Raw genomic sequence first — 24,793 nt, 5'->3', positions numbered from 1 at the left:
TACATCTTCTTCTTGTTCCTGAGAATAATTCTCAAGGTCCGATACCAGTCCAAGAAGTTTGTCCCGGTCAGCTTATCCTTCTCAAGGATAGATCACAGTGACACGGTTGGTACAGTACCACCTGTCACCATGTCCTACAGAGATAAACAGAACAACACAATATGCAATATCAATTAGTACATTACTAATTATAGTACAACTACTATCACGGATGACTCGATGCAAATATGAGATAAACTCCCACTGGACCCACTAAAAAAAATAAACATCTAATAATTTTCTTAGCAGGCTAAGACCCATATTTCACATAGACTTGAGTCAGCTCTGACATGACACTCAAGCCTATGCTATTTAGGTAGACTATAAATGTCAATCACATCCAATGTGACTCTTAGATCCTTTATGGGAAGATAGTATCATTATACTACCGCATATTTTTAGTTCCACCTATACCGTTAGGTCTAAGTCCGACTAGGTAACCCAACTCAAGCCAAACCATTTTCGAGCATATCAGAATCACCATTTCTCCATCTTGTCTCACCAAGATTGTCTGGTATGCTCAGTTTTGGCATGACCTGTACACAGACGATCGAAGCCTTGACAACTGCTCGAAACATGGGCGATATTAGCTTGAAATTATAACGAGAGATTATATCATTATCAAGTAGCAACATATTACTTTAAAGAGATGAGAACCACAATTTCTCAATTCTTGTCTCACTTGAATAATTCGGTATGCACAGATTTGGCATGTCCCATACGCGAATTACCAAGGTCTTGGCAGGAACTCTACTTGTAATAGTTCTATTCTCGATTGATCAAAATTATAACCATTATACTTTTGGTCCGACTTTGTTACTTAGCTCGAATAGACCATCTATTCAGCTTAGTAATCTCAGTCCCGAGACTCTCACTCAATCAAGTAACTCTTATACTTGATTAAGTTTTATGCACTTAATTTATGTAGACCCTCTACATAATTAAGCCATAAACCAAAACTATCATGAACTCAGTCAAGTAACCATTACTTAACTGAATCGAATTCAGAAAACGCGAAAATCCAAGAAACAATTGGTTGGTCCGAAGCTGACCACGACTTGGTCTGCCGGACCAAACCACAACTCAGTCCTCGGAGTCTGCTCGGACTAGAGTGGAATTCGCGGAGTTAACTTGGGTTGGTCCGGAGCTGACCAACACTTGGTCCACCGGACCAATACCAAAACTCAGCTTCCTCACGCACGGCCCAGATCTCAGTCCGCCCAAACCAAGGTCGTTGGTCCGGAGCTGACCAACATTTGGTCCGCCAGACCAAACGACTTCAGTCTTGGCTCGCAACCTCAGACCAACTGACTGGTCTGTCTGATCCGAGACGTCTTGTCCGGGGCTGATTAACTTTTGGTCCGCCGGACCAGATGTGTCGGATGAGCTCTGGACCACAGAAAATCTCATTTGACCAAACCACACGTCTAGTCCGCCGGACCAAGACAGTTTTGGTCCGAGATTTCTCTCTTTGGTCCGCCGAACTCTCCTGGTCTGAGTCCAAACTTATGGTCTGGAGCTAACCAACCCATTGACCCACCGGACCACGAGATTCTGGGCAAAAAATCAGATGAAGTTTTTCAACTCGATCTGATTTTGAGGTCCGTTCGAATCCGTTTTTCGCTCCGTTTTCTCGAGTTGACCCATGATTCAAGCCTCTGCATATCTAAGTATAGTTACATAACATAATCTACCATAGATTCATTTATATAACAACCTTATACTTAGATCAAAACCAAGGAAAATCAAGTTTGAACAATTTTCAAACTTGCTCAAGAGTGATCATTTTCCTCGAAATCAAGAGCCGGATTCTGATACCACTGCTGGGTCTCACTGGATCCTGGCACACTAGTTCACAACCGAGCTCAGATCTGATCCATGGGTTTGCGCAGCGGAAATTGCGTTCAAAATGATTTCGAACAACCCAAAGACCAATCTCTTTCAATGAAGAACTTCAAGAAGAAAACTAACCTTTTGAATCCCTTGGATTCACAATCAGATTATAGGTTGTTGATTACAACTTAGGTGTTGAAAGAACCAACACACTCTTGAGGTATCCACACCGTTGGGATGGATTCCAACTCTTGGAATCTTGCTTGCTAGAGCTCAAGAGATCAAATCTCTTATGTATGTAATCAATAACACCTTCTTGAGTTTGAGAGAGTTTCTTCAACCTCCAGACACTTCCAAAGGTCTGAAAGTTCGAATGATTGAGAGACAAGTGCGTTCCCTACTTGTTTCCAGCAAGAAAAATTGGAGAAAACGCACTAAGGGTCTGATTAGTGTCTTTGTCCGGAGCTGACCAACTCTTGGTCCGCCGGACCAGACCCCAAGACTAGGAAAAATCCGATTTTTTCCGTCCGATTGTTCCCGTTCGTACACGTTCATCCCTTATGTGCGTGACCCTTTAGGCTCTTCTGAATACGGCAGTAAACTCGAGATCCAATCTCGCTTTACAAATCATAAACGGTCTCTAGCAAGACATTATGATTACCCGTATCGGAAAGAGTTAGATGTGATCTAACCGAAAGCCAGAGATAGCTCTAACTATGATCCTCTTTGTCTCACGATATCATAAATCGAAACACATTTCGATTGCTTTGTCGTATCCCGAGTCGATTGTAAGAGATAGATGACATTCATCTATAGTGCGGCCACACATTTCAACAGTCTCACTCTTACGACGGGCCCAACAATATCTCTCTTTCGAGAAGGACAAAGTTCCATCTTGACTATCTACTATCCAATACATGATTCGTAATGTACCTGAGCCACGTCTTTATAATCATCCGGTTAAAGACGACGTTTGACGCAATCAAAACACATTACTCCTCATGTCGGATACAATAGATATCTCAGGTCTAAGGATCCAAAGTGAACCATCATGTGAGATTCAAGTCATGGATAACATCCGATTGACAATCTCACGCGAGTCATCCAGACACTTGTTCTAAACAAGTACCCATGACCGTGATCCGTATCCAATACGTATGATCATCACTATGATCATCCATCACGCCTCATGTTAGTCTAATTCAGTATTGCTCCCACAATGACAAGCGACTAAGGAATTTAGGATCATTCATAATGAATCATGGATGTCATTATTTATCAAATATGCAAAATAAATAATGAACAAACAATGCATTCATCCAATGAATTTATCATAATACATAGGTTCTCATATCGTATGATCATCATAGAGCATCAAAACCATCAATACATACATAAACACATACACATTCACATACACATATACATAAATACATACACATACACGCATACACATATATGCATACACATACACATATTCACATTTAGATATATACACAACACACACATACATATACATATTCACATATACACATTCATGTACACATTCACACACATATATACACATTCATGCACAAATATATTCACATTCACAAACATACATACACACATACACTACACATACATTAACAACATATACATATATATACAAACACAATATACACACATATATACATATATATACATATTCACACTAATACACATATACATAAACACATACCTTGACAAAATTTGAGAAAAATAACTGTAATATTCTGATTTCCGAATAAATTATTTAATTTAATTTCGGGAATAAAATAGGGTAAAACAAGTCTAAAATATAAGATGATTGGGGCTAAAACATGTCGAAAACGTCGAAAAAACGAAGGAAAATGGTCTAGACCGATCGGTCCAGAGGTAGACTGATCGGTCTGCACGTTGCAAGCCAGACTGAACGGTCTGGGCGCGATGACAGAAAAATCTGTCGACTTTCCACCTTTCAGCCGCGATTATTGCGCGACATACCGACCCCACGCGCCACCAGCCGCCACCCCTGTCTAGTGTGCAACACGAACGGACCCCTTGACCTGTCCTAGGGCCAGAAATCTCGCAAAAATCTGTCATTTTAACCCCTTCAACAGGCCAAGTCGACCATCTATGCTCAGAAACCTGAAATCCGAAAAAAAGAGAAAGTGAGAGCGAGAGAAGCCGATTCAAGGCGAGACGGGCTGGGGAAATCAAAGAGGGGCATCACTAGACAAGTTCTGAAGAGTTTCGCGGTGCGAAACGGCCTGAGAAGCTCGCACAACCTCGGACAAAATCACATATCGCAGAAAAACCGAGGTGAGTGGTTTTGAGTTGTGTTTGTGAGATTCAATTCTCATGAATAATGGTGTAGATTAGTGTTTCTATAAGAACTAAGGACCTAGGAATGTTAAATAATGAGTGGGTAGCAATCGGAGTCGAAATCAGATCAAAATTTGGTCAAAAATGGTGAAAATCGGGCTGGATCTCGCGGAGAAGACGAAGTCCAGGTCCCAGACCGACCGGTCCAGGTCTGGACCGAACGGTCTGGGGCACGGACAACGAGCGCTCTGACCCTAGTCCGAACCGACCGGTCCACACACACAGACCGATCGGTCCAGAGAAAAAGTTAAACCGAGGATCGAACCGGGCTGGGGAAAAGGAAGAAAACCAAAAAAAAAGTGTAGACCGATCGGTCCAGAACTAAAAATAAAACCAAATGAATAGAACGAGTAAACCGGACGGTCTACTCCTAGACCGATCGGTCCAAGCTAAAACAAAAAGGGAAAAATCGCATGGATCAAACTACAATAAGGTGTTAAGTTGTAATCAAATGGAAAATGATAAAACAAGTATACTGATGCCCGTACTTAGTACCGGTTGACGGGGTGAGTCAGTACTAGTAGGGGACGTGTGGATGTGGAACCAGTGCCGGTTGACAACCTTGGAGTCAGCACTGCTGGGTGTGTGGTTTCTGTAGTAGTACCGATCGACGAATTTAGAGTCAGTACTATTACAGAAACTTGTGGATGTGGACCAAGTACCGGTTGACGACTTGAGTCAGTACTGGAGGGTTGATGTGGACATTTCGGTAGTAGTACCGGTTGACGAACTTGGAGTCAGTATTATTACCGAAATGTAACACCAGTACCGGTTGACGATGTGGAGTCAGTACTGGTGTTGTTGGGTGGACATTTCCATAACGGTGGACGAAGAGGAGTCAGTACCGTTACGGGAATGTGTAGTGAAGCCAGTACCGGTTGACGACGGGGAGTCATCACTGGTGAATCTGTGTGGTCGTCTCTGTAATAGTACCGGTTGACGAAGTGGAGTCAGTACTATTACAGAGAAGCAGGGTGGAATCTAGTATCGATAGACGAATTGAGTCAGTACTAGATGATACCGAAAGGAAATGTATGGAATAATGATAATGAATTAAAGAGGATTATTTAGAAAAGTTAAATGGATAAATAAGGTACCATTTCCTTTCGGTATCATCTAGTACTGACTCAATTTGCTACCGATACTAGATTCCACCCTGCTTCTCTGTAATAGTACTGACTCCACTTCGTCAACCGGTACTATTACAGAGAAACAGGGTGGAATCTAGTATCGGTGGACAAATTGAGTCAGTACTAGATGATACGGAAAGGAAATGGTACTTGATGGTGACGGTTGACGAATTGAGTCAATACTATCAGATATCGAAAATGTATGGAATAATGATAATGAATTAAAGAGGATTATTTAGAAAAGTTAAATGGATAAATAAGGAAATTCTTGTATTGAGAGATTAGTTGGCATCGTTCTCCATGAGAATGGACTCTCCAGGCTCAACCCGAGCCATTCACTAAGCATTATGCTTAGCCCTCCGTTGTTGAATTTTTCAGATCCCGAGGAGCATGAGTAGCGCACTTTGGACGACGACGACGACTTGGTGAAAGTAACATCATGTACGAATGTATTATCTTTTCTTCGGGTGTTTTGGACTGTGGAACAAGGTTCCATATGAAAACGATTGTGTTTAATTACATGTTTGGACATGTGTTATTTGAGAGACGTATGATGTGTTTATTCCGCTGCGTATTTATATTTAAAAATGATTTTAAATTTTTTCGTACTTTTGGTTTTATTATATTTTATTGGTTTCGTCCATGTGGCATATCCTGTTTACGGGATACGGGATTCGGGTGTCACAATAACGATTGGAGAAAATTATGATTTTTGTTTTGAAAATTTCAAAGTCTAAAGAGAAAGACGAAGTTGCGGCTTTTATTTAGTGTTGCGCCGAAAATTTTAGTCGCAATCCATCGCCCAACAAAATAAAAACCGCGAAAATTTAAAAATTTTCGTCGAAAATAATGAAAATAAATGAAATTATTATTTGCGACAGAAATTTTCGTCACAACTCCGTAACAAATTCTGAAAAATAATAAAATAAATTAAAAAGAATTAAAAATAATTTTTCGCAAATTCTAACACATTAAAATTTTTGATGCAAATAATGTTTGTTGTTGCTACAACAACATCTTCGTCGCATTCCGTCACAAATTTGCGATGGATTGTGCGACTGTTTGCGACGTGAATTTTTTTCTCACATTCCATCGTGAAATCATCGTATTCCGTCATAACTTGTATGCGACGGAAAATTCCCTCGCAAGTTCCGTAACTATAGGAAGATTTTCTTGTAGTGTTAGTACCAACGTTGTCTTCATCTTCGTGGTCCATAACTCATAATTTTGGCCATAAAAAAATAGCAATGGGTTGAATATTTGTGTGTTTACAACCATAACGCTCTTCATGCAAGTTGTGTTTTGCGGTGTGTCTTGTGCTTCGATCTATAACTCTTCCTTGTGTTTGGATTAGTGCAAGTGCAACATCATTCCTTGAATATAATCGACTGATACCATGTTACGAAGCTTGTATTATATAAACATTTATAAGTTTCTTAACTTTTATTTTTTAGTGCATAGTGCAAAGAAAAAAACGAGAAAATATCGAAGATTTGTAACATTTATACTTAGAATTATAAATTATTATCAAAGAAATAAAAGAGAGAAATGTTTAGAAGTGTTTTATATGAAAAACTCCATACAACACAATCTATTTATACTAAAACTCTAAACCTCCTACTTTCATCTCAACTTCACATCCTTACCACCTCATCAATCAATCACATGTAACATATTATTATTTTCTGCAATCACATCCAAGGCATACAAATTCAAAATTCTAATATATAAGTAATATATATTTTTTTATAATATAGAAATTTATTGGATTTTTGGCTCAATTACATCTTGCAGAGGATCAATGAAGTCTAGGTGAATGTTCTTTCTCAAATGAAAACTCGAACATTACTATGATGTAAATGTCTTACATAGTATTGTATAAGCATAATGTCAACGAATGAATCAACTTTTTATTTACCCAACTAAAAATAGTATTATAAATATACTTTTAAAAAGATAAAATCTTATTTATTCAGTGTTATCATATGATCGAATACTTAGAGAGGTTTTATGGTGGATGTTAGAGCGTAGAGGAGTATCAATGAGATACATATAGGTACTGAAGGATATGTATAAAGGTGTGACCACTAGTTTTCGAACAATAGAAGGTGACATGCGAGATTTTTCCATCTCGATAGGTTTGCACCAATGATCTGCTTTGAGTCCGTACCTCTTCGCATTAGTCATGGACGAATTGACTAGAGATATACAAAAAGAAGTACCGTCGTGTATAATGTTTGCTAACAATATTGTGCTAATAGATGGGTCCAGAGAAGGTGTAAATGGACAATTAGAGTTATGCAGGAATACATAAGAGGCTAAGGGTTTTAGATTTAGTAAAACGAAGACCGAGTATATGCATTGCGATTTTCGTGGGAGACGCTCTAGTGAGGTAGGAGTTAACTTACAAGGAGGATCAGTACCTCAAAACCTGCATTTTAAATATCTTGTTCAATCCTTCAAAAGGATGGGGGTTGCGACGAAGATGTTAGTCACAAGGTCAAAGCGGGATTGATAAAATGGAGACAAGCCATGAGAGTTATTTGTGATTGTAAGGTTTCCATACGGTTGAAAGAGAAATTCTACCGTATCGCCATAAGATCCGCATTGATGTATAGTAGCGAATATTGGACGATGAAAGGACAACATATGTTTAAAATGAGTGTAGTCGAGATGAAAAAGTTGAGATGGATGTGCGGACACATTAGGATGGATAGAATTAGAAATGAGACTATTAGAGAGAAAATATGAGTAATAGATATAGAAGAGAAGTTACGAGAGAGACGTTTAAGATGGTTTGGATCACATGTACAATGTATGTCGATAGATGCACCGATTAGAAAAGTGGAGAGTATAGGAATAGAGGTGAAGAGAAATGGAAGGGGTAGACCTAGACTTACTTGGGAACGCATCACTAAGAATGATTTGGAATTGTTGTAAATTTTGAGAGAACTAACTCAAAACCGAAACGAATAGAAATGAAGAATTCATGTATCCGATCCTAAATAAATTCGGGATTAAGACGATGTGATGTTGATTCAATGTTATCATATTCCAACATAAAAATAATAAGAAAAGATGTATTTTATAAAGTGATGCACGATGCATGAGACCACCACTATAAAAAAAACTAGTAGTTTCGCTGTAAAATGACCAAGATAGGTAACGTGGGGGTTCATAACTTGATTGTCGGCAGATCATGATCCATCGCACCTATTGACACGTGTCATCAAACCACATCGGCCGTTGACCGCTTTTCAGGTTTTTAGATTTTTGCCGTACACCTGTCTATGGTTGAAATCCATCATCACCATCATCATTAAGAAGGACCACGACACAGAATAGATAGTAAAGATAAAGCTCAAGTTAGGTTCAAACAGCCATTTGGGGAGGAGCACACCTAAGTGGTAATTACCCGACCTGTCTCGCTGAGATATGATTACACCGAACACCTAATGAACTTTCCCGACCATAAAAAATCTACCAAAACCATAGATACGACTAAACGTCTAAAAATGCATTGAATCCCATGGTGTGATTAATCAATCAACACAAGAATCATATAACAAAACAAAGAAGATTACCAAAAAAAACAAAAAAAAAAATAATACAAAAATTCCATCTAACCACAACAATGTCTTGCTCTGAATTAGGCATAAACAACACAACGGAGACCAAAGTACTGAAAAAAGTGAGATACCAGTAGAGGCAAACATAACAAAGATACAAAATGGGAGTGTGAAGGGTGTGAAAGGGGGTATATATATATATATATATATAGAGAGAGAGAGAGAGAGAGAGAGAGAGAGAGAGATCAGATGTTGATGGTTGCATCCCACAGCCGGAGAACACCATTTCTGCCGCCGCTGCAGATCCGTTTCCGCTCGAGATCCGACGCCACACATCTCACCTGTCCCGACATGGCCCAAAAACACCCCATTGTTTATCCATTCACCAGTCAACGATCAAAAAAGAAGAGTGATTCAAGCATGCCCGGAACAAAGAAATCGTAAACCCGAAGTTTACAGATTCATATCTTAATCTGATCTCTGGTATTTGGAAAGTACATTCCATTATCAGATTATTATTTTTTTCTGGTAAAACAATCCCAAGTTCACAACTTTCTCAAAAAGGGAAAGTCTCTTCTTCTTGGTTAAGTAACTTAAGTTGGTGCATGTTCAAGAGGTTTCCCCTACACTTAATGGATAACATAGTTTCCAAGACCCATAGAAAACCACCTTAGTTTCTTAACCCGAACTAACTAATCCACGAGACATTACGGATGGCTTCGGATGGATCTATACTGTTTTGATTGGGATTAGAAACTCGGATAAGAAGATTACCGGAACGAAGAATAATAATAACAGAGTATGAGAAAAAGTGGAAAGAAGGGAGAGAGAAGAATATATTACCACAGCGGCAGTTGGTTGGGGTACTCTGTAAAGTTGCCAGCCGGATATTTTGGTTCCGGCAGTTTGAGGACGGTGGAAGAGAGACATGGAATTATCAGCTGCTCCGATTCCTAGCCAATTCTCACCAGCATTGATTGATAGTATCGATGCGTTATGGAGTGTTACGTTCTTCATGCATTTTATACCACCTAAAAGCCAAGAACAAAAAAAGGCAATGAATGAATGATTCTATAATGTGCTACTACTCACAAACTATACAGCTATTATATTAGTCACAGCCCGAGTTTTATGCGATGATTGGAGCAAATGGATGGTCTAAGCTAGAATGGATGGCTAATTGAATGTTAGAAAACAGTTGGTTTTTCAGTTTAGATAGAGTAGAATTGACATAATGGTGTGATTGATTGCACAAAATGATTTAAGAGTCTCTAATTTTCCTCACCATCATCATTTTCCCAGAAGCGGAGCAACCCATCGGCCGAGCCTGCAAAAATACAGCAAGTACAAACTTATGTTTTTGATTGTGATCGACGAAACAATACTTTTTTTAGAATAGATTTTTAGAAATCCATTAGAAAAACAAATAAGAGAAAATTGAATCTTGATGAACCTGTGATTATTCCTCGATCTAGCGTAGAGTATTCGACAGATAGTACTGGTCCGGCATGGCATGCCAAAACGGTGTCAATTGACCCTCGGGAAACAGACCACACTCTTGCCGTCCAGTCATCACTTCCAGTGATCAAGGTGTCTCCGACCATTCGAATTGATCTGCAGAATTTGACATGATTCAATCAAACAAGTCAGGGATAGACCCTAGGGATTTATCACACCAACTTATGATTCTCCAATTCGTTAGCAAGATAACTGATTTTAATCAGTCCAAGAAGATTTCCAGCACGAGATGAATCTAGTAGTACCAGCACAAGATGAACCCAGTCCATGATAAGATTAAAGCAATAGCGCTAAAACTATGGATTGAACATCCTTTAGGAAAATATCCACATGTTTTTTCATTCTTCGTTAATACAAGGACACAACAAATGAACATGAAGAGAAAAAGATCATGATTTGGCTCACCGTATCCATTTTGTATGTCCTTTGAGCTTGTGCATCTGCTTTCCAGCACGGATATCCCAGATATTCGCAACCCTGATGATAATGCAAGAAAATGCAGTAGAATTCATATCTGATATTTTCTAAACTAAAATATTATGTGCAGGTAAAACAATGTATATACGTGTCTCTGCCAGCAGCAGCCAAGATTCCTGTGGAGTCATCGTATTCGATTGAAAGGATAGCACTGGAGCATCGACCAACCGTGGCTACACATGTGTCAGTTCGGACATCCCACATCTTAACTGTTCCGTCATGTGCAGCTGTCAGGACACGCTCGCCCGAAAGCATTCTCACACAGCTTACCTGCAGAAAATTTTCAGAACCACAGGTTTAATCACCAATATGCCAGTTATATATGCATGTATGTGTGTGTGTATACATATATATGAATGCATGGACATGCATGCCAAATTTCCGTATAGGAGTGGAAGAATGCACAAAGATACAGAACAAAAACATTAGATCAAGCTAACGTCACACATCCACTGGACTTTGCGAGAGTGAAGTGTCTTGTTAGATCTAGTTAAACTAAAAGAATGTAAATTGTTCAACAATTTGTGAGATCATGGAGTAAGAGAATTGGAGCAGATTGGTGTTTCTGATGTCTCTATCAGTACTTTTACTGACCTTTTTTTAATGAGAAATTCCCAAAAAAATCATCCAATTAGAGATAACTAACAGATTCATCACGAACTTTTAAAATGCTCATATTCATACTAAATTTGAATTTTTTTTTTCTAAAAAATCATTCAGATTTTGAATTTTTAACAAAATCCACATCGGCACCGAATTAATTTTGACACGTAGACAGAAAACGCTTATATGACATGTACTAAATGGACACGTAGTAGTATATACGTCAGATTAATGGTAAAAAAATTGTAAAAAATTGTAAAAAAAATTCTAAAAACCTATTTAAAAACCGATTTTAAAATCCCTACTCCATCCCGATTTTTACAATGTTTTTATGATATCGGTTTTTAAATTGTCATTCCTTTCATATATTCACCCTCACCAATTATATTTAGGTTTTTACAATTTTTAGAATTTTTTTCAATTTTTACAATTTTTATGAAATATATATAAATATAAAGTAGGTTTATTAAATTTTTATATTTAGGCTTTTACATTTTTTACAATTGTTTTACAATTTTTCAATTTTTTTTACAGTTTTTTACTATTAATCTGGCGTGTATCCTACGTGTCCATTTACGTAAGCGTTTTCTGTCTACATGTCAAAATTAATTCGGTGGCGATAAAATTTTTTGTTAAAAATTTAAATTCTGAATGATTTTTCCGAAAAAAAATTTAAAGTCAGTAGGAATATGAACATTTTAAAAGTTCATGATGAATCTGTTAGTTATCTCTAAATTGGATGATTTTTTGGGAATTTTCCTTTTTTAATCGATTTGATTACCCTAAATTGACCACTACATTTTCTTGACGAACTTATACCTCAATTACTAATTTCACAAAACAAAAGATCAGATTGTAGGGAACCTGTGCATCGTGTCCTTTCAGTTCTTCTAGAAGCTGAGTTGTTTGTTTGTCCCATACGATGACAGATTGATCATCCGATCCTGATACCACCTTTACTCTGTCCGAGCTTATAGCACGAACAGTTCTACACCAAAAGTAAAAAACAAAACACGTTAAAGAAACAAAACATGATAGATATAAAAAACATAACCCACAACATCTGAGAGACACGAAGACCCATAGGAAATAGAGCTTACCCAGAATGTCCTTTCAGGGTTGCTCGGAGTTCAGAACCACGCAAACTCGGATCCCAGATTTTAACCTGCCCCAAATTAACAATCAGGTGTGTTGTCATTATCAAATAGGACTCGGGGCAAAATAGAGTCCCCTTCTTATTAATTTATTTCTCAAACAACAATGCAAGGGATAGGCCATCATTGCTTGAGTAATCGCTCCACACAATTATGATTTGACAAAAAAATACCAACTAACACTACTATCCAATAGCTTTGTTCAATGTTTTCAGAAAAGATAATTAATCCTTTAATTTGTCCATGCTCTAAATTTTCTAATCGGAATCACTCAATAGAATGGCATGATGGTCATGCCACCTAGACATACCCAAGAAAATAGCATTTATCAGCAGAAAGTCAATACTGTAATTAATAATAAACATTGGCAAAAAAATAAGCTACAATAGCGTTGGGGAAAAAAACTGTAGCACAGATTCTTTCAGAATGCAATAAAATCACAATAGCAAGTACAATTCAAGGGTTTATGGTAGACAAAACAACAAATCATTCACTTATGCGATATAAATAATAATGGAAAAGACTGAACAACTGCCAATTAGTAAGCATGTAACATACTTAAGGCCTTTACAAAAAAAAAACATACTTAAGGCCTAATACACAATGCAACAACTTCCAAATAATGAAGGTGTATCCTAAATGTAGATATCAGGACAAAGCATAGGAGACAAGAAAATGTCACGAAATCAATAAAAATCAAGAACGGAAAATACTGGATAAACGATTGATACCAGAAGCAGTTTATACTGACCAAACAGTCTGTGCTTCCACTGATGAAGAACCCAGCATCTTCACGATCACCTACAAGATCCCAGACTTCCCTTCTAGTCACTGAGTGCAAAGCAGTGACAGCACCACCATGACCCTTAAGAACACGTACATTGGTCGGAATTTTCTTCTGAGCAGCAGCAGTTATGTCTGTTTGGCCAGTTCAGTATAATTATTCACAATAGCGAAGTGTCGGAACGGTAATCACATAAAGAAGAGTTAAGCATGGATGTATACCTGAAGAAGCATTATCAGAAACCCATTTACGAACACGACTGAAAGAGTTTGCTCTTGACGCTGAATCCCTGCTAAACATGCTTTGAACCCAACTCCTTCCAGAAGCTTCTGCAGGTTGCTGAGTTTCATCCAAGGCGTCTTTTGGACGCGGGGATGGCAATCCAGAAACAATTGATTGCTGCTTAGCGGAATAGACACCCCAGTAACCGGTACGCAGTTGCTGAATATGTGACAGGAATCCTCTGAGTTTTATCTGAAACAAAATCAGAGAACCCCTATTAGTGAAGATGCAACAACAAAAATTAATCCTTGACTGTTCGCAGCTTTAAGACCATTACTTTGGCTGACAATTAAAATTTAATCTACTTTAAAGATTAAGTATTAGTGTAAGAAAACATTAAAACTTTTGAAAATTAATCACTTAAAATAAAGGATCAAGGGATTTTATTACCTACGACCCAGAAATATCACCAAAAGAATTTAGCAAAAGGAAAAAGCTCAATCCAACCAAACAGATAAAGCCAACGACTTAAAAACAAAAAGAGTAAAAACAATGACCGCAACACGAATAAAGATTGAAAAGTATAAGGAAAATGCCAATTTTCGGTGTCTTGACGTTTCCCAGCAATTGCAGAACAAAATGACATAGAAAATCTCATTTACCAGTAGCTTGTATCCAAGTTTCTGTTTCTCTGCTATTGTTTCAATCATATACCAAGCCTCCGTATCAGGAAGACCCAAGCAGTTGAGGCATAAAGCTTACCTGCTTCCTTCTGAGGAGAAGCAAAGAGCAAAAATCTCTTCAAGAGCATTTCGAAGTATGCGAAAACTGGGTGAGTGAGAAACGAGACAGATACACTTGTCTGCATACACCTTAGGTGGTAAACGGTAAGCTTCAATAATATCCTCTGCGACTGGATCCCGGAATGCAATGCAGCTGACATATATTTTTGAGCCATCACCCTCTGTAGAAAAACGAGATCAAGAAGGATAATAAGTTACCACCATCTGCTGGTGAAACAGACGTGATGAACAACCAATTAACTATACCAACTCAGCAGAGATAGAGAGACAAATGAGGCGATTGCTCAGCTGAAATAGTGTTGCTTGTTCATTTACTCTTTCTCTAGACTCATCTATTAAGTAGGGAAGTCAATTCTGAAATTAAAAATATTCACCATATGTGATGCCACTATTATCAGCCTTGCTGTGACCAAAGCTGCATAATTCACCGATCTGAGAGAGAAATAAAAAAGGTTGTGATGATACAGCAAACTGTTGGTTGTATAACAAATACATTTTAAGACGATGAAACAAAATAACTCAATTTTGGTTTATGGATATGGTTGAAGTCGAGTGATATGGAAATGCATGGAAATATCGGAAAAGGATATGGAAATACAGAATTCATAAAAGCTATATGATCATATGAAGCTCCTTATGAGAACCAAGCTATTAAGAGAAACAATGAAACATGAAGACCAGAAGATTTATTATCATGTATACTACAAAGTGACTTGTGTTTCTGCAACAAAGCCCATGTCCTTGAGAACAGAAGTTAAGTTTTAACAGTTCTATCATGAAATGTTGTATTGGCATTCTGTTTATGATGGGGGTATTTGACAAAGTAATTGAAATTATCTAATGTAACATACAAATTTAAAACCACTCACTCATTTGCAGGCTGCTCCATGAGATACTCAAAGTAACCTTCCCAGAATCTGTCAAATAATTCACAACATGATAATAGTCTGCCCACCTGAACAATAAATGTCAAGAATTCACGGAACAAAAAACACCACTGGTCAAATACCGCAAGTCCTCCCAGATTGGTAGAGAGATGAGATGGCGCTGCACATAGTCTGAGACATTATTGACATCCTTCTTGAACATTTCTGCAGAAACTTCCAGTGCATCCCGAATAGTTGAGACATCATTTCTCGAGATAGCTCGGCTGACGGCCATTTTCAGCTGAATTACAATGATAAATAGTATTTGTCAAAGAAAGCAATATATATAGTCATAAAACCCGGGTGCTAATCACTAGGTCTCGCACTTGATTAATTGCAGTTTTATGGACTTCCGTGAAAACATAACCATAAAGCTCGGTTGCTTTTTTAGCAATTTCTCATCACAGGAATAGAATGAAACCCGTATAACAGAAATTTCTTGAGTTTGCAGGTATTAGCAATAAAAAATGGTTTTAAATAGAAATATCTTAAATTAAAGAAAAATAGACGTACATGCATGAAATAATATTGATTCTAATTCTAAAAGACCATTTAACACAAATAACTTTAAATTTAAAGTTATTCAAAATTTGAAAAGGCATAAAAATTGTCCATGCAAAGCCAAACAATATCACCAATCTAGCCTTACCAAAAGTTAAAAACTCCTCAGCTACAGCTGAAATGCCTAAATAAAAGCTTAACTAAATGTACACAACTAAAGCACAATCAATTGGCAACCTAGGTCCATTACAGCCATTATGGATCAAATTAATTAACTAGTCATCTGCTTACCAATTCTTTGACAGCAATGAACTGCTCCTCAGTCAATTGACCATGCCAACCCTGGAGAAAATAAAATCACCATGCTGTAAGGTTCTACTCAGTAACAACTTATAATTTACTCTCTAGTCTCTACGATCCCTATGCTTACCGAATAGAGATGCTCCCTGATACACTCAACAAAGCCACTCCCACCAATCCCCTCAGCATCAGATTCAATCAGAGCTACACGAGTAGAATATGGGCTAAGTTAAATTTTCAGTGCGGATACAAGAATTACTCTCTGTTTTCTATGACATTGGAGAACAGAAAATATCCAAGATTGCCTCCGTTATGTTAGAAGTTGGCTGATTATTACGTATTAAACAAACTGATTTGTTCTTTAATTGAAAATCTTCATATGGGGCAATATCTGTATATATATTTACATACCCAGGATTGTGCCATATTCAAATGATGAAAGAGGATCATCTGTTGCACCCAGTTTCAGAAGACGTAGCCACAATCCCTGTTCAAAAAGAACAACCGCAGTGAAACCAATGTACCAGAAACCATCAATCATCTATGACTTACTTCGTCAGCTTTCTTTTATTGTAGTTTTACTTCAATAGATTCAATACTAGAGTATTTTCATTCATGAGTCTCTCGAATGAGAAGAAAAGGATATTGTACAATAAGATCAGTCACTCAAAAAGCGTCTCCATCATATTGACTAGACTTGAAAATAGAACTAGGTAACTTCTAATTGGTGAGTTCTATTTTCTAACCTTTTTAGGTTATATGTTTCTCGATTTTCAATTATGCAAGAAACTAGAGCAAAGTCAGATCTTTCTAGGCATCTTAGATCACTGCATCCAGATTCTAGACACATAATCACACACATCTACAAATCCATAATATTTCACCTAAAGCAAAACCATATATCCAAAACTGAGAAAAAAAAATACTGAATGGACATGAAGCGAAGGACAATTCTGAAGAAGATGATGCCAAACGATGTTTAACCCTAAACATATAATATATACTGTTCAGAAACTAAGAGCAAATTTGATCTGCTAAAACACAACAACAAGAAGCCATACCTGCAGCTTGACTTGTATATCCAAGACCATTCGTTCTCTCTCTGCCTGCAACAGTAGTTACAAAATCATTATCTAACAGAACAAGTTACCAGCACAATTTCTAGAATTGGATTGGAAAAAAGAGTAGGCCTCTATATTTTGGTCATTAAAGAAAAATGCCCGAGATAAAAGGCAAAACCAAACTGATTTTGATAAAATTGAATAAGCTAAGCATATAAAATCTCATGTTGGCACAAAAATTGTGGGCAATTTTTAATCAGTTCTTAATGTCTTATGAATCAGTTTTTTCAAAGAAATTACAATATCAATATGGATCCGTGTAATGAACAATAAACTCAGTTCTGATTGGCTTCTCAAAACCCTAGGAATTGATGTAATCATTGAAAATAATCATATTGTTCTGTCTCATGCAATGCGTAAGCAACTGATAACAAATAACACTTACAGCTCTCTCTATTGAACTGAGACTGTCTTCTTTGGATATTTTCCCCAGCGGTGAGCTGCAAATGAAAGACATTGGAAAATAAATATGAGCGTCAATCCTCCATTCCACAGAAAACCAGGATATACCTCGGAGACTGCTTTCCCGTGGACTCCAAAGCTCCGCTTGCTGCTGCAAGAATCTGTTTTCGCTTCTCTTCTTGTTCCTCTGACCGAACATTTGCAGGAAACCTATCGTATGTATATCTGCTGTCTGGCAGAAAGCAAAGAGGCAAATCAGATAGTGTTACTAAAATTGATATGCTGATGTGGGACAAAAATGTTTACCCCCTCGGAGAATTGGGACAGTAGCAACGATCACAATAATTTTCTTTCTTTGGTATATCTCTTTCAAAACTAGACCTTTCCAATTCCATTTGTGTGTGGGTTGAACTAGAAGAATTGTTTTTTTTTTATTTATTTTAATGTTACCACTGTTTCAGGTTAACCTTCTAGAAAATTTCTTATTTAGATTTCCTTCTTATTGAAATGCCTACTGACGAATGCTCTGCTTGAAGGAAAGTTAAAAGAAATAAAAAGTAGCTTACAATTGTACCAATTAGGAAAGAAATGTTAGTGCGCAAACATCTAATTTTTTACCCAAAGTATACCAGCTTGCAATTTTTTTTTAAACGTCACTTGCGAATATTTGTCTTTTATGTCAGCTACAGAGAGCCACTTAATACGAGACCGTCTAGCACAGCAGCCACACTGTCACTAATAGTAAGAACTTTCTTCCTCTCTGGATTTTTTATTTCGAATCCACAATTTTGAGGTAATTTTTATGATATTTCCAGAATTTCCAAGCAGCTTCTGCTATGCGATATATCGACTGAAATCTATCAAGCAAAAAATTCAAGAGTTACCTGATTCTTCAACATCAGGCTCTGCAATTGTGATCATCTCAGGCTCCATAGAAGACTTAGGAAGAATCGACAAAACATCTTGACCCCTTCCCATTGCATCTTGTAATTTCTCAAGCAGATTATTATTGTTGTTCTCATCAGAACCTAGACGTCTCTCAAGATAATCTAGAAAAGCCAAGGAACCCAAGAATTGAACCAACTGCCAACAATTAAATTAGAGTACAGATTATTAACAAGAGAAGTAAACTTTTGACTTATCAACATATAAAATATGACTTAAATTATTCAGTACTTTTTGGATGATACAGCAGGATGATAAATAAAAAATAATGATAAATACTGAACAAGGCAGAAAGTTCTGAAGACCCAACATTTATGCACAAGAAAGAAGCAAAAAAAGAGAAAGAATACAAATGCAAGCAGCTTCACCCTGATCAGTAAGTACTATAAAACAGTGAAAGAGATTGATTTTACACGAAGAGTAAGCATTGTCAAGAAACATCAATATAAAGTGGTGCTTCAAAGAGAGATTGATTTCACACGAAGAGTAAGCATTGTCAAGAAACATCAATATAAAGTGGTGCTTCAAAGAACTAACTACAGATCTGAGTATGAATTACTAATCAGTTCACTTTACCCCACTATACAACAACAACAACAACATCGCCTTAATCCCAAGTTTATTTGGGGTCGGTCGCATGAATTCTTCTTTTCCATTCATTTCGGTTTTGCGTCATATTCTCCGATATTTGCAACATATCCAAGTCATTTCTAATAACTCATTCCCAAGTAAGTCTAGGCCTATCCCTTCCTCGTTTTTTCACTTCTATCCTTATACTCTTTAATTTTCTAACCGGAACATCTAGCGGTCTACGTTTTACGTATCCAAACCACCTTAAACGTCCCTCACGTAATTTATCTTCTATGGTTATGACTCCTAGTTTCTCCTTAATACTCTCATTTCAAATTCGGTCTATTCGTGTATGTCCACACATCCGTCGCAACATTTTCATCTCGGTCACATACATCAACGCGGGTCTTACGGCAGTACGATAGAATTTTCCTTTCAACCGTATAGGGACTTTGCGATCACAAAGGACCCCCATGGCTTGTCTCCGTTCCATCCATCCCGCTTTTATCCTATGACTAACATCTTCGTCACAACTCCAACCTTTTGAAAGATTGGACCAAGATATTTAAAATGCGGGTTTTGAGGTACTATTCCTCCTTGTAAGTTAACTCCTACATCACTAGAACGTCCCCCACTAAAATCGCAATGCATATACTCGGTCTTCGTCCTACTAAGCCTAAAACCCTTAGCCTCTAATGTACTCCTCCATAACTCTAATTGTTCATTTACTCTTTCTCTAGACTCATCTATTAACACGATGTCGTCCGCAAACATCATGCTCCACGGTACTTCTTTTTGTACATCTTTAGTCAACTCATCCATGACTAACGTGAAGAGGTACGAGCTTAAAGCAGACCCTTGGTGCAACTCTATCTATCGAGAACTTACCCAACTATCTCATAAAAAAAATAAAAAAACAGAGTTTTTCAATGGTTGTAAAATGTGAAAAAACAAAAAAATCAATCAAAGAAACAGAGATACGTAGACGAGACCTGACAGAACATTAGAGAACAAAAATTTCAACTAATTAACATGCAAGACGGTTAAGTATATGCTTAGAATAACCATGAAACAATTACTTTACCATAGGCTCTGGTGGCTGGTTGGTGGACCGAGAGCGCCTCTTCAGAAATGCATCAGTGCTAAAGACTTTGTTTTCCTGACAAAAGAAGTCTAAATAAATAACAAAATATTGAAGAACACACAATTAAAAAATGTAAGGAAAATAGATACAAAAATCCATACTATGAAGTTGCGGTAGCCACCCAAGATCGATGCAAAACATTTCAAAAATATTAACCTGCCATGGGAAACCGATTTTGTTTGACAAAACAAGATGAGCAGCCGAAAAAATGGACTAATGATTTACAAAATTTGCAATTATCACCTGAGCTGAAGGTCATGATCCTCAGCCCAAGGTTTGCTAAGGCTTTTAGGACACTGCTCAACAAAACTACCAAAGCCCTTTAAGTGGTCGATTTCCACAACATTAGGGTACAGTAGTTTCAAGATTTCGTTGCGCAAAGAGCTTAGCTCAGGCTCTGGTATGGGAGGTATTTCCTCTGATGTGGTGATTTGGTTGAATTCAAGATCCACAACTACAACCTAAAAAGAGGAATGTGTCAGACTGTCAATAATTTTGAAGAAGCCTACACAAGTATGAAATAGTACAGTTTAAAATCTAAGATATATGTTGTGATCAAACTAAACAAACTACTCACACCATCCATAGCAAGATTTGATGTATCAACACCAGAATGAAGACCCATCATGTATGGGGTGGGCGCGTCAATGTAGTCTACTCCACTGAAAAATAGTAATGGAATGTAGACTTGCTTCAGAAACAAAAAAAAAACAAAGAGCAAAAATTAGAAGAACCTCAGCATAACCAGTGAAAATGTGATTAGATACGTCTGTAGCTATCTAATAAATAAGCCAGATTCAATTTCGTCCATAGCTATCTAATAAATAAACAAGATAACAGATTGCCTAATATATCTGATTGTTGCACTATTTCTTTTCTTGAGAGAAAACAATAAAAGGGATATAAAATCACATTTCATTAGTGTTCTAGGAGTTACCTGCCATCTGAAAGGATAAATTAAATGACATATGGCTTCTGACACCAGAGTCAAAAGTGAGTACCTATCAAATTTCACAATACATGGAAATCAGTTTGATGCATAAGCAGATACTATGAGTAACATTCAATTTCAAAAGAAAAGTAAATATGCTAATATAAGGTTCTTAAGAGGACTACACACCGCAGGTTAAGTATCTCCAGAAAATGGATCATAGGAAACTTTCGGTTTCTCTTAAAAGGTAACTTACTTGTTTGATCGAAGTAGAATCCGTCGTTCAACTAACACAGCTGTGAATAGTTTAATCAAGTTGTCCACATCCAAGCATTGTACAAGGGGTTGGAAGGATATCTGCATTCAGCAAAATCATGACAGTTGTTAGATAACCTTTCTGGGATCCCTCATAAAATGTCCAAGAAATTGGGAATCTCCAGCCCTCATAGCATAAAGTGCAGATAAAAAAAAGAGTTCAAGACTGATACATGATGAGAAAAGCACGAGCCATACATCTGCATGGGGAAGACTGTCCTCGGGAGGAGCTTCCACAGAGAGCAGGCAATTCTCAACAGCAAACAAGACTCGATCTTTTCCAGGAGTCGGTAATGGTACATTAGATACCATATATGCGATAACATCCCACAGTGGCTTGCTGAAATTGTTGTAGAATAGAGAACATCAAGTTCCAACCAAAGGATGTGGGTTTCTCTTTAGTTATCATACTGATTTAGATTAGTCACTTTTGTCAAGATAGTAACGTCAACGTAAAAAGAGAATGGAAGCCGATACAGGTCTATCCTGATATGTTTACCGTATGTATCATAAAATAATAAAAAAGTAAATGCTTGGATATCTCAGGGACAAGTTCCAAATTTTTTGTACACATCCAAGATGCAGAGCTGTTTTAGTTGAGGCATAAAGCTTACCTGCTTCCTTCTGAGGAGAAGCAAAGAGCAAAAATCTCTTCAAGAGCATTTCGAAGTATGCGAAAACTGGGTGAGTGAGAAACGAGACAGATACACTTGTCTGCATACACCTTAGGTGGTAAACGGTAAGCTTCAATAATATCCTCTGCGACTGGATCCCGGAATGCAATGCAGCTGACATATATTTTTGAGCCATCACCCTCTGTAGAAAAACGAGATCAAGAAGGATAATAAGTTACCACCATCTGCTGGTGAAACAGACGTGATGAACAACCAATTAACTATACCAACTCAGCAGAGATAGAGAGACAAATGAGGCGATTGCTCAGCTGAAATAGTGTTGCAGTAACAGAAAGAACTGCATTGCAAAAGCAAATAAAGACTCCTGAGCCATCTAACTAACTAAGGAGTAAGGACAACCGAATACCTGTCAAGACAATAGGATAGCTTCGAGGAAAACTAGCAGGATCACTGGAATCAAACCCAGATGAATGAAACTCCACCCCAGCAGGTAGAACACACTGCCCAAAAAAAGAAAAAAGAATACTGAATCACCACAATCCACCAGAGATCAGTATTTCTAAGCTCAGCCAACCCACAAAAACGAGCTTATTTAGGATTCAACTAATGAATTGAATCAAATCCGTGTGATCCAGTTCAGCCTGAGACCAAAATCATGAAACTTTAGAATTCGACCATATACACAGAGGGTGTGATATGTGAAACAGAAATCCTGAAGATGAAAAAATAGTGTCAAAAAACATGCAGAGGGACGTTTAAGAGCGAAGCAGAAGACTTGCTCGTTCCCAATCCAATCAATAGTCCCCAAAAAAGAAAGAACAAAGCATGAAGAAATCCCCATTTGGAGACAACGAGCCAAAGTCGAATCATCACCCAATAACAACAAAGCATCTCTGCCTACGACCCAAACCGAATCATCAACCTCCAGAACTCAAATCTCGAGGATCATTAACTAAAAACTAGAAAATTCGAAGATTTCTCCAACTTACAGTAGGAAGCTGGGGAGGAGGAGGAGGGTAGAGGGAGTGATCCGACGGAGGGAACTGGTCGAGAAGCGAAGGCAAGTACAATGTCTGCGTCCCATGGAACCCTATATCACCATCCAGGGTACGAATCTCCGGGCCGAGTCCACAAACCACGAAATACTCGAAAATACGACCCATTTTCGTCGTCAAGGGATCCTCTCTCACGGACGAATTCGAGATCTAAACCTTATTCAACATGATCGGAATTCGTTGCTCCTGCTGCGCAGAAAATTGCAGTACAGATGACGGCCAGATCAAAATCTTGGTTTGACGATGATGGGAAAGTAGTTGCTTCGATTCAGCTATTCCCCTCTCTCTCTCTAAAATCAACCCTGAAAAATAAATCATAAAATATTCCTATGCTGACGTGGCAAACCCCTCCTTCCTGACGCTTTCCTTCGTGTACAAAAGTTTCAAACTCTTGACCCTCTCTCTACATTGCCTTGCGTTTACCTTCTCAATCCGATCGAAATCTTCGCATGATTTTGATCGGGAATATTACAAAAATACCTTTAAATGTCGATTTCACTTACATCACATACCCTTCAAAAAAAAAAACTTCAAACAAAAACTGTAAAAGAATGAAAAGACATCGTTACCCCTTTTAAAAAATACACGTGTCAACATCTGAAGGAAAAAGACCAAATATTGGGAAGTTACTAAATTAAAAAAATTTGAAAAACCAAACAGTTTTTTTTTGCCCCTTTTCGACAGACACTTTCATTTCTTCATAGTGTCGTTCCTTCTTCTTCATTTTCTCTTCACTCTGATTTTTCTGTGCGATTTTTCTGTGCGATTTTTCTGTGCGATTTCGTCAAACTCGTCAAATTTTCACGAAGAATGGCTTCGTCTTCATCATCTTCGGCCCCCTCTTCGGACCCTACTTGCGAAGACCTCCAGGTATAGTTTTTTAACTCCGCAAAAATCAAATTTTTTAGGGTTTCGGGTATACATTGAGATTCGGTTTTAGATTTTCTATTAAGTTTTCGTTAAGAATAGGGTTTGAAATAAAAATTTGAAAAACTATGGTTTGAATGATAAATTGTTACTGAAATATCGAAATAGGGTTTTCGGATTGGGTGAGAAACAGTGTTTTGTGAAAAAGACGGATAGAAATCGAGTCACGATGATATTGTCGACAGTCGGATGCACTAAAACATAGATTAATGGTCATGGTAGATATTAGTTAAACTTAGCGCACCCGTCAAACAAGTCAAACTATTCGAGTCTCAAAAATGTTCAAACTCGTCAAACAAGTCGGCGTTTGACGAGTTTGACGAGTTTGACGAGTTTGACGAGTTTGACGAGTTTGACGAGTTTGACGAGTTTGACGAGTTTGACGAGTTTGACGAGTTTGACGAGTTTGACGAGTTTGACGAGTTTGACGAGTTTGATAATGAGTGTTAAATTTGTTTTTGCAGGTACCTTTTGTGTATGATTTTAAGGACATTCATATGGCTC

At 37.6% G+C, this 24,793-nt stretch overlaps 2 protein-coding genes across 2 annotated transcripts in view; one reads left to right on the top strand and one right to left on the bottom strand.

The window, feature by feature from the left end:
• Nucleotides 1-8,901: 8,901 nt before the first annotated feature.
• LOC104820400 (DENN domain and WD repeat-containing protein SCD1) lies at nucleotides 8,902-23,649 on the bottom strand. The gene is made up of 31 exons (XM_010550830.2): nucleotides 23,297-23,649; nucleotides 22,714-22,807; nucleotides 22,287-22,488; nucleotides 21,871-22,012; nucleotides 21,614-21,714; nucleotides 21,364-21,427; nucleotides 21,004-21,117; nucleotides 20,670-20,887; nucleotides 20,528-20,582; nucleotides 20,367-20,441; nucleotides 18,652-18,850; nucleotides 17,876-17,999; nucleotides 17,751-17,805; nucleotides 17,306-17,350; nucleotides 16,656-16,731; nucleotides 16,375-16,448; nucleotides 16,236-16,286; nucleotides 15,527-15,684; nucleotides 15,387-15,434; nucleotides 14,888-14,949; nucleotides 14,377-14,456; nucleotides 13,714-13,966; nucleotides 13,460-13,626; nucleotides 12,655-12,719; nucleotides 12,419-12,542; nucleotides 11,040-11,221; nucleotides 10,880-10,951; nucleotides 10,410-10,570; nucleotides 10,242-10,283; nucleotides 9,800-9,987; nucleotides 8,902-9,297 (listed from the first exon to the last, which is right to left on the bottom strand). The coding sequence occupies exons 1-31, from the start codon at nucleotides 23,468-23,470 to the stop codon at nucleotides 9,202-9,204; spliced, it is 3,561 nt and encodes a 1,186-aa protein (XP_010549132.1). The 5' UTR covers nucleotides 23,471-23,649; the 3' UTR covers nucleotides 8,902-9,201.
• A 91-nt stretch (nucleotides 23,650-23,740) lies between these two features.
• LOC104820399 (aspartyl protease APCB1) overlaps nucleotides 23,741-24,793 on the top strand; it is a 10,803-nt gene continuing 9,750 nt past the window's right edge. The window contains exon 1 of the mRNA XM_010550829.1: nucleotides 23,741-23,816. The gene's annotated coding sequence lies outside the window, so the exon portion shown is untranslated. The remainder of the gene's footprint in view (nucleotides 23,817-24,793) is intronic.

This window comes from Tarenaya hassleriana, unplaced genomic scaffold, assembly GCF_000463585.1.
Source record: "Tarenaya hassleriana unplaced genomic scaffold, ASM46358v1 Cleome30, whole genome shotgun sequence".
Classification (NCBI taxonomy): Eukaryota; Viridiplantae; Streptophyta; class Magnoliopsida; order Brassicales; family Cleomaceae; genus Tarenaya; species Tarenaya hassleriana.
The sequence above is the reverse complement of the archived record's forward strand: the minus strand, read 5'-3'. Positions and strand labels throughout refer to the sequence as shown.

Excerpts from the sequence above, each read along its gene's own strand:
- LOC104820400 (XM_010550830.2), bottom strand. The coding sequence starts at position 23,470 with ATGGGTCGTATTTTCGAGTATTTCGTGGTTTGTGGACTCGGCCCGGAG. Across the intron at positions 20,442-20,527 it reads GTGGCTACCGCAACTTCATA|GAAAACAAAGTCTTTAGCAC; the intron begins GTATGGATTTTT and ends TTCTTTTGTCAG. Across the intron at positions 9,988-10,241 it reads CTTCTGGGAAAATGATGATG|GTGGTATAAAATGCATGAAG; the intron begins GTGAGGAAAATT and ends CTTGGCTTTTAG.